The sequence below is a fragment of the Emydura macquarii genome, unplaced genomic scaffold, assembly GCF_026122565.2.
Source record: "Emydura macquarii macquarii isolate MOO-44397 ecotype Brisbane River unplaced genomic scaffold, CSIRO-AGI_Emac_v2 contig_1253, whole genome shotgun sequence".
NCBI lineage: Eukaryota > Metazoa > Chordata > Testudines > Chelidae > Emydura > Emydura macquarii.
Genome location: NW_027131390.1, coordinates 2,176,537 through 2,187,094, shown reverse-complemented (window position 1 = coordinate 2,187,094; position 10,558 = coordinate 2,176,537). Strand labels below are relative to the sequence as shown.

The 10,558-nt window shown below is 48.8% G+C and overlaps 1 protein-coding gene across 1 annotated transcript; it reads right to left on the bottom strand.

Moving 5' to 3' along the window:
* Nucleotides 1-4,100: 4,100 nt before the first annotated feature.
* AGTR2 (angiotensin II receptor type 2) lies at nucleotides 4,101-7,103 on the bottom strand. The gene is made up of 2 exons (XM_067549691.1): nucleotides 6,835-7,103; nucleotides 4,101-5,732 (listed from the first exon to the last, which is right to left on the bottom strand). The coding sequence occupies exon 2, from the start codon at nucleotides 5,655-5,657 to the stop codon at nucleotides 4,563-4,565; it is 1,095 nt and encodes a 364-aa protein (XP_067405792.1). The 5' UTR covers nucleotides 5,658-5,732; nucleotides 6,835-7,103; the 3' UTR covers nucleotides 4,101-4,562.
* Between the last annotated feature and the right edge of the window lie 3,455 nt (nucleotides 7,104-10,558).

The following is a 10,558-nucleotide window of genomic DNA, read 5'->3' as shown; positions in this document are numbered from 1 at the left end:
GCACCAGAGGTGCAGGACATTTATTGACAAACATTTTTCTGTCAGAAAATGTGGTTTTGTCTAAATCGAAATTTGTAAATGTAACTTTTCACGACATTTTTCAATTTTCCAGCTAGGAGAATCAAAATGGAAACTTTTCTTTCAATCATGACTTGTTTTATTTCAATCCAAAATGGCAATTTTCCCTTTCAACATGCCTGACCCGGAACTTTTCAGAATGCTTTGTTCTGTTGAAGTTGCGGGTCGCTTGGATTTTCCTTCTGCTTTGGAACGGGAAGTCATTTTAAATTCCAAACTTTCCCACAAAACTGAACTACTCCGTACAGGATTTAGACCCAAACGAAAGGCAAACGAGCCGGCTCTGACGTGAACTGGCTGAGATCACATTGTCTGTCTCCCCTTCCCACCAGCATCGCCGAGGTCTGAATTCTCACTCAAGGCACTGTCTCGGAAAACACTGAGCAAGCTGAACAGCCCCTGACGCTCAGCCGCTGCTCACGGACACAGAAGCCCAGACCATGTCACTACCCTCTAGTGGCACAAATAGAAATCGGCTAAAAGGGGGTGACGGAAGATACTTGCCGTGGGCGAACCATCGTCCACTACTGACGTCTGAATCACTCATGCGCAGCTCTGTCAGCTCCTACCTGGGACGGCAAAGACGTGAACAGCAGCTGGGCACCAACACCGGCAACAGCTGCGGAGACATCGAGAAGAATCAGCGTGGAGATCTGCTCTGTCTCCATCACCCAGCGCAGTGAGCTCTGTGCAATCTGAGCACAGGCAGGCCTGAGCCCAGTTCGACAGGACAGCAGAAGGGCTCGTTCAGTGGAACAGTCTGGCCACAACGTTCCCCTAAGGAGGGAAGATTTGAGACTATGAGCCAAGCTGCCTGCAGCAAGAGTGGGCTTCGGGCATTTTTAGTTCAGACGCGTGGGGTTTAATGCACTCCCATGTTTCTATTACAATGTCATCATCTCTAGGGGGAAAGAGTTCAGCCATTAGGCCATTCGCTTCCCTCAGTTGCATCTCAGCCCACGTGGGACGGGTTGCAGCAAGGTGGTGTCCACATAACACGCGCCAGCTGTGAGCTGGCAAGATGACATTCGTGTGTGCAATAAATCAAGAGGGACTGGAGGAGCACGCGAGCGGGTGCCAAGACATGCTCTGGCTTCTCCTGGAGAACACTCTGTACTAAACAATCGCTTGTGTACATTATGCAAACAAGTCACTTACCACCACAGCGCCTGCGCCCGCTGACAAAGGTTCTCAGCACCCTGTGCTCTGCTCAGCTCAGCTCTGCTCCACCGACAGGGCGGCGATGGCCAGTTTAGCACCAGATTTCCTGCAGGCCACTAAAGCGGACAGGAGCGAAATGCAGGGTCTGGAAATGAGGGTTGGTAGCGCTGGTACAGATGGTGAGAATGTACTCCTGAAAGATAGTACCCCCTGCCCCCCACAGCTCATCCCCTCTGCACCCCTCCGGGGAGAGACCCACCAGGAAACACAGTGAAATCTCCACCTATGCTTCCTCCCGGGTCTTCTCTTCAGTGGGTGAAGCGGGGGTGGGTGTGTGTGTGTGGGGGGGAAGAGTAGGGGTTGAGAAGTGAATGACTCGAAGCAGAGGGTTCACCCTTCAAACCCTGCAGTCCCAGGGGAGCTGCCCAAGGGCCAGCTGCCAAAGAATTTTTGTCTCTGCCTTGGTTCAGGGTTCCCTGCCCCCCAGCCTTTGCTACCCCTCAGACTTCCCTGTGAGGGGCCCCACAGGGTGGAGGGGCTCTTAGAAGTGGGAGTATGGTCTCCTTGAGGATTCCCCCAAGGGATAAGCCTGGGGAGTCCATGCACAGCCCCCTAGTCCCTCTCTCATGTCCCTAGCACTCAGGGATGGCCAACACCACAGAGGGACGAAAAGGAATCGATTCAGAGGCAGCTTGGCCATCTTTGTGCATGGGCCTGAGGAGATCTGAGTGCAGAAGGACCCCTCCACCCCACCCCACCCCCGCGCTGCTCCCCAGGGCATGGTCTGGCCCAGGGCTATTTATTTTGTACCGCTCCATCACTCGGACAAAACCCAGCATCCTAAACCACAGCCCCTCGCTTGGAGCTGCCACGCCACAACAAAAGTGATTGGGGCATGGAATAGCTTCCATCTGAGGAGAGATTGGGGCTGCTCAGCTTGGAAAAGGGACGACTCGGGGGGATATGATAGAGGTCTATAAAATCAGTGACCAGAGAAGTGTTATTTACCCCTTCTCATAACACAAGATTCAACCAGGGTCACCCAATGAAATTCATAGGCAGCAGGTTTAACACAAACAAAAGGAAGTACTTCCTCACACAACACAGTGTTCACCGGTGGGACTCCTTGCCAGGGGATGTTGGGAAGGCCAGGACTGTAACTGGATTCAGAGAAGAATTACAGCAGGGATTGGACTAGATACCTCCTGAGGGCCCTTCCAACTCTATGATTCTATGGAGGATAGGTTCATCCACAGCTATGAGCCAAAATGGTCAGGATGCAACCTCATGCTCCAGGGTCCCTAAACCTCTGACTGCTAGAAGCCAGGAATGGCCGACGGGATGGATCACCAGATGATGACCTGTTCTGTTCATTTCCTTTGAAGCCTCTGGCATTAGCCATGGTCGGAAGACAGGACGCTGGGCTAGATGGACCATTGGTCTGACCCAGTACGGCAGCAGAAATGAACAGTGCACTCAGCCTGTGTGTGTGGGGGGGGCGGGGGTGTTAATATTCCTGACAGCAAGAGTCCCTCGGCTAAATGCTGCCCTCTGTGGCATTCACACAATCCTGTTGGTTTACGGAGCTGGCATGGCCACAGCTGAGAGTGGAAACCAGCCCTCGGTGCTTATAAATTACCCGGGTCAGACCTGAGTAGCAGACAGGCTGCTGAGCCAGCACACACACTCCAGCACTCCCCCATCAGAGCTGTGCAAATCACTCTAGAGCGAGAGAGGGTGAACCCCAGCTCGTGTTGGTTAATCCGCTGGCCATCCTCAGAGCTGCAGGGAGAGTTTCCACGTTGCTGCTGCTGGGGCGCACATGCCGGTGGCTATACAATTGTTGCACATGCCTACAGATGTCAGCCTCGTTGAATTTAGATATAGGTCCGAGAATATTTCTCAGTCCAGACAGCTTGAAACTGCAGAAAGAATGGCGTGCTCCTGACCGGTGCCAGGTTGACATGGGAGATGTCGGACCCATGCTTATTCAGGGACCGGATAGCGTGAGGGCGGAGGGGCCCTTCAAATGCCTAGCGTGTAATGTGGGGTTCATTCACAGTACTTGGCCTCTCTGCTGAGAATGAGAAAGGCCAATTATCACCCCTTACTGCTGACATAGTCTGGAGAGCAACGGGCAACCGAGGAGATCAAAGGCTTGGTATCCTGACCCTGACCCTGTCCGTTTAAATACCAAGCAATTACCCTAATATGGTTGCTTTGCTGTCGCTCCATTCCGTGTTTCAGGACATGCTAAGCAATTAACTGCCAGCTCTTCCAGAATCATCCAGGGCCCTGATCGTTATTAGACCTGGTCAGAACATTGCTGACAAAAGGAAATTTTGTCTAAGCCAAAACGTTTCTTAGAGCTGTATGTATCCGGTGCCGTGAGGATCAGTATCACAGACTCTGATGCCCAGGGCACTGGGCGGTGGGGGCCCAGGCTCAACTCGCTGATCTGCCTGATTCTGAGTGACCTGGGAGGAAAAACTCTGCTCTAAATCAGCAAGACCCGGAACTGGAACCTGGGTCTCTTGCATCCCGGGCTGTAGTGCGTGTGCGTCTCTCTCTCCGGATCCAAAAACCTTCCTGAATCAAAACGGTTCCCCTCCAAAAAACACACGTCCGGTTTGGTGAAAATGTTCCAAAGGTTTGGGAATTTTGAATCAATAACTGTCTATTTGCCGCAATGGTCCCAGAACCAGACAAACAGGAAATAAGTCCAGTGTTTGCAAAACATGTCGGGGGGGGGGGGGGGGAGGAGGAGGATTCTTTCAGAATGCACGAATAATACAATCTCTCAGCCAGATACTTGCACGAAATGAAATACAGAACAAAATCTTTTTTTACAAAGAGGTGCATTAATACCTGTATTTTATTCATTTTGTAGCATGATTGACAGCTTTATGGCATGCCAAACTATTTCTTTTAGGAGGGCATTTTAATGCAGGGGGGGGTGTAATATTCAGTATAATGCACATTATTTATTGCACAGTATTTTATTAGCATTATTTTTGATCATCCTTTCCTATGTCGTATTAAACAGCATTCACGTGCTCCCAGCTACAGACACTCTTATACTTGAGAACGCCAGGCACAGGGTTATTTTACGTTATACACCCATTACAGCGCAAGCACAAATTCTACATTCATTGCTCTTTGCTAAAGTGGATCACCAGGTACATTCAAATAAATTCTCCTTTGAACATTTTGTGCTAGAAAATTGAGAAAAAGAGGAGGAAAAGAAGAGAACAATGTGTCATTAATAGCGTCCAGATGCGCCAAAGAAATCCTGTTTGCTACCTACAGCGTTAGTTTATAGTTCAATCCCCAAGGGTCTCGGCATCTTTAAGGTAACTCCCTTTTCTCGAAGAAGAGGAGCTTTGTCTGCGGCTGTTGAACTGAGAGAGTCTCAGCTTACACAAATGTTGGAGCTTCTCTTGGAACTGGTGTCCAATGAAACAGTACAACAAGGGGTTGATGCAGCTGTTTGCAAATCCCAGGCAGACGCCGAAAGGCAACGTAATGTCGATGAGTGTTGTAATGTCGCAGTTGTTAATGATCTTCATCCGAGCCAGCGCATCCAGGAAGGTGAGAATGTGGAATGGAAGCCAGCAAATTAAGAAGGCTACAACAACCGCAGCCACCAGTTTCAAGACTTTGTCTCTTTTTTGTTTGTTTTTCCTAAATTCCTTCGCTTTCATTAAGTGCATCCAGATCCACATGTAGCACGTGGCCATGACAAGTAAAGGAATCAAAAAGCCAAGCGTGTTTTTCATTAGAGCTGTTCCAGCAGACCACTTTGCGTACTTCTCATAGGGAAAAGCCATAATGCAAGCATTCACCCCCAAGCTTTCAATGAAGTAGGTGTCACGGAAATAAAAGGTTGGCAGGGAGGACAAACAAGCCAGGCCCCAAACGAGCAATGCTATCAGCGTAGCTTGGTGCAGCGTTCTTCTCTGAGATCGAATAGGATAGACAATCGCCCAGTACCGGTCCATGCTCATGCAAGTGAGGAAAAAGATACTTGCAAACATGTTCAGAGACAGAACGGAACTTGAAATTTTGCACATCACCGACCCAAACAGCCAGTTGTATCCATAGGCATAATAGGCTGCCCAAAGGGGAAGCGTGGCTAGGCACAGCAAGTCAGCTATGGCCAGATTGAAAATGTAAATATTAGCGACTGTTTTAGGGCCATGATGGCAACAGAGCACCACGATCACCACACTGTTTCCAGCAAGTCCCAGGATAAAGATAACAGAGTAGAGCACTGGGATAAGTGTAAATTGATAATCTGAATATAAAAGTGGACAGGGGGCGGGAGCCAGCTGCTCAGTCGATACATTTGCAGGAGAGGAATGTACATCTTGAAGCGTTTCTTCCATGGTGTTGAGTATGGAGTAATTACTGTACATATTGGGTACTGGAGAGGAGATAGTCACTGCTGGAAATTCCTGTGCCAGAGACAGCTTTATCACCACATCCTTCACCTGCAGATTATGAAACAAGGATTAGAGCCATATGTATCCTACAAAATCATCACGTCCATTCTGGTATCGTCTATCCCAGTAACAGGATACCATTAGCATAAAGGAAAGGTGATGGCTTGTCCTAATTAGGCCCAGCAACAGAATTAGTTTCTGCAACCAAGCAAAGCATTAATCACACTTCAAGAGTTTAATCAATAAAAAGGACATCATGCAATTATTTGGCATTATGAAAGATAAAAGGACAATGGCTGTTTGTTTAAATACTCATGGAACCATTTCTATTTCTGCTACTAAAAATCCTTGCAACGTATAAATGCAGACATTTCAGACACAGCCAGGGTGTCCTTCAGACAACGGGAGTTTTACCAGCTAACGACTACAGGATCTAGCCCCATGAGCTCTCATAATGGTGTTTTATTTAACAAAGGATGAATGATAGCCTCAAAAAGTCTCAATATTTTCCATCATTCTAACAACACTAGGCAATTCTTCTCATGCATGATCATATATAGCTTGCTCTAAATAGTTTAATACACTAAACAAGACACTGCTAGCAAAACCTGATAAAACAAACTTTTAAATGCACAGATACCTTAACGTAACAAGAATTACACTGGCAGAAGATGAATGTGTCCTAATACCTTAGTGCTTCTTCACTTAAAGTCACACACACTGGATCTTAAACTCTGCTGTAATTAAACAGTTCCTCCTCCATGGTGAGGGGTTTGTTTTTGGTTTTGGTTTTTTAACTGAATAGATCATCTTTTTCTCATGCCCACTGTGTCTTGAAACCCTTCTGCTAGCTAGTGAAGTGTCAGAAACAGAGACATGAAATCTTAGCTGTTTGTTTTATGTTTATTTTTAGATAAGTTATCATGAATTAGCACCAGCTGTTCCTACATGCGCCACTGTCTGCAATTAAATGATACATTTAAGATTTTTTATTTTCACTGTATTGAATTTTTTTTTTAAAGTATTGTACTTATTTTTGCTGTTTGTGTTTCCATTAAAGCACAATGACACAATTCATCATTGAAGGTAAAGCAGTGTATTTTTAAGAAAATTTTAACGGTAGATAAAACAATAAGTGACTTCCACTTACCGGAATTCAAGCTGGAGATGGCTATAAAGTAACGTGGTCCCTTTATTCCACTTTCCTTCTCGCAGGCAACATCTCCAGTTCTCTGCTTGCTTTCTTATATGTTCTGTTGTCTCCACCAGAAGACTTTAACCTACATAACTCCAGGACTGAAATATGAACACTCGCCAGCTCCTTTTTTTCCTTTGGCAGCAAAACTGATTGAGAATCCCCCATCCTAGATCACGTGAACACATGTAGTAAATCAGAGGAGGAGAGAAAGAAAAAAACAGTGAAATTTGCATAAACATATTGAACTGTTTTAGCAACAGATAGTGGGTTAGTTATATGTAGGGAGAGACACACACATTGTAGTTAACGGTTTACGGGGAGGAAATTCCATTTTCTATAAAGGATTCTTGGTCTTTGATGACAAATGGAAGAGAGCAGTAGATATTTGTGCTCATTAAAGAATCAGCAGGAAACTCAACAAAGGAAGTAAAATGTGCAGAAGATAATGCAGACTGTGGAAAGCAGCAGGGGAAACTCTTAGGAGAGCTCACACTGGGAAAATATTTACTTTGTAAGGAGAAACTTGGCGGTTGCTTCTGCCTTCTGATACACAGTATGGTCATGCATTACCCAAGGGTCTGAAAACAGGTACATTGCTTATGAGAGGATGCACAAGAGTCTAAGTCTGCAGCAAAGCGAATCTCAGAGGAGAGAGAAGAATCAAGCTTCAAGATAAAGCACCAAAGCACATTGTTTAAAGCAGAGCCAAGCTGCAAGCCTGCGTGTTCAAATCCAGATAACAACTCCCATCAAACGGTCTGTGTGAACGTGCTTCCGGATCAGTTCCATTTCTTGCTTCTTTTACTTATCTGTTATTTAGCTGGAGGTGCCTGTGCATCCCTCGAGGACTGGCACCAGCGAAACGTTCCCAAGCGCTGTAAACATTGTGTCCTGTTATTAGAAGTCGGCATTCCTCCGATGCCAGAATGGTCTCCGCTGGGGATGTGTGAACGCTACACCCCACAAGAAGTGACATGTGCCATTCAGAGAGCACCCGCCAGCCAATGGCCTTCAGCTTTGCTCCCAGCAGGCTGCCAGTGGCTAATCTAGCTGCCCACTCAGGCCCTGGGAATCATCCTGGCCAGGTGCTGGACGTTGCCTTTAAAAAAGCTCTTTTCTGCCTCTGCTTCAAAGGCTCCACGCTGCCGTGGCTGCCATCTTTGCATGTGGCCTGCGCTGCTCGCTCGCCCATCTCCATTGCCAGCCCTTCCACGTGCTTCTTGCTCCTCTGCATAGGCCACTGGTTCTGGAGCGCCTGCTCCGTCAGACGTGGCCCATGAGCTCCGGTGCCAGCACCAGCAGTCCACTACAGCCTTTGCAACCAGCCCTCCAGAGCCCACCCCCGGCCTGGACTGCAGTCAGTCAGTCTGCAGCAGTGAAAATAAAATCCTATCCCAGAGACCGGGGGATCTGGGAGCTGCCCCCATTCTGGGCACTTTCAGGTTACTGCGTAACACGAGAGCGGGCGATTCGGAGCACACGAACGCAGAGAGCTGCCTCTCTCTCTCAGGCGCTTCCGTGACCCTGGTACTGGAATGTCTTCACACCTCACAGCCCGTGCTGTATCTGCCTTGGCAGGCCGTGCAGTGTTTCTGTACCCATTGCACAGACAAGAACTGAGGCACAGACTCACCTGCCCACAGCCCCACACGAAGCCTGAACAGGGAATTGAAGCCAGATTTCCTGAGTCCCAGGTTAGCTACCTGACTGCTGTCTCATCCTCTCTTGCTATCACTGGTCCAGATCCACCCAACACGACATCCTTTACAGAGCTAGTCAGAACAATGTCACGGACCTCTGGTGTTTCTAATTGTGTTGTGGAGATGACGCGTTTGACAACCTTTTCATGAGAAAGGGGAGAGAGTCTCTCTCACACACACTCTAGCCTGGTTGTAGCACTGGCTGGGACTGGAAAGAGCCAGGTTCAAGTCCCCGCTCTGCCTAACTCAGAGCAGAGTTTTTATCCTAGATAACGCCAAATTAGGGACTTGAACCTGGTCTTCCCCATCCCAGGGGAGCGCTCTGACCACCAGGACGGCTGCACCCCCCTTCCCAAATCATGAGCCCAGCTTGCCATCTGAAAATGGCCGTTCGCACTACTCCGGTTTGGGGAAGAGGTTTGAAATGTCTCCAGTGTGAAGCAAACACAAATATCCAAACTTCAACTGTTGTCATGAAACTGACTTGTCAGGCTGGGGTCAGCTCTACCCGCAGGTCACCTGCTGGCTCGCACAGCTCCGGCACTCCAGCCTAGGGACTTGTCACAATCGTATCCTTCCTCTCTGCTGCAGGGGAAGGCAGTGAGCGTCACCTCTCGGAGCTAGTCCCGGCAGCAGCGGCTGGGCAAGCTGGGAGACAGGGTCAGGAAGGAGATTCTTCTCCCACCCCCACTTGTAACAGATGAACCACAAAGTTTGTGCCAGCAGGGCCTGGATCCAGGGGTACGCTGGGCGGCAGAGTCTGCAAGAGGGCAGGCCTGTTCAAGCCGTGGCTGCTGTCCTGTTTAAGGTGTGGACACCTTGTTATGGGAGAGCTGCAAGGAGAGGGAAGCAATTGATTATACAACAGATACGACTGTCCGTCCCGGCCGGCAGCTCCCCTGCACTTCAACGCACTCTCCAGAGCCGGACCCGCCAGGTGCCTTGCCTGGCTGCTGTAAGCCACAGAGCATATTGCGAGGAACAATCCTGAGGGGGAGATGGGCGGCAGGGAGCTGGGGGCTGGAAGCCATGCAGAGCAGAGTTCACAATGCTTGATACACAGGGTTACTGGCCGCTCAGCTTTAGGACTTTCGCAACCCTCCTGAAAACAGACTATTTATGCAATTGCCACGAACAGCTGGAGACCTGGGCTCCAGTCCAGGGGACCCTACTCAGCTCTCTCCCCCTTCTGTGGGGGCAGCTGAGTAGGGCAAACTGTATCTCCAACGCATGAGACCAAAGGAGCCTCTCTAGCAAAGCCTCAGGGAAGGGACCCGGTGAAGAGGACAGGGCAGGGAGCAGCCACGCAGCGTTCCCCCGATTGCTGCGTTAACATCTGCCAGGATGCCCTCCTGCCACTACGTGCAGAGACTCTGGGAGCTGAATGGGCCATGGAGACAGAACTGTGCTCTCACCCCAAGAGAGGCCTTCGGCCTGAGGAGAGCACATGGGCGCGGTGATGAGGGTTTTGCAGCACCTGATCGGCACATACATAAAGGTCTGCAGTTTCCACTGCTGGCTCCTTGCACAAACACCACGCTCCCTAGAGAGCGCATCAAACACACTGCTTGGCAGACTCGCTTTTTACTAAACTTGCAGTAAACCCTGGCTCTTAATGCACACTGCAAAAAGTAGAGAAACTTCCACTCACTGTTTCTTTTCACTGCAGTGCCTCTGAGCCAGTGTTTCATGGAAATAAAGCCTGAACAGAAGTGGCCAGGATGGAAAAGCTACCAATACTGTTGTGATGCTACTCTGGGGATAAATACGTGAAACAAAAACAGTCGAGTGTTTCAGTGAAACCGTGTGCAGATAAACAGCAACAGCTTAAATCCTGAATCCAGATCATCACAGGTGTTTTCCGTAAGGATGATCTAGAATTCACCCTACAGGGTCGGAAACTGCCCACCCATCCACACACCCCCATTGGCACAGGAACATTTCTAAGACTTGTGGCCTGTAAATAATAATCAAAG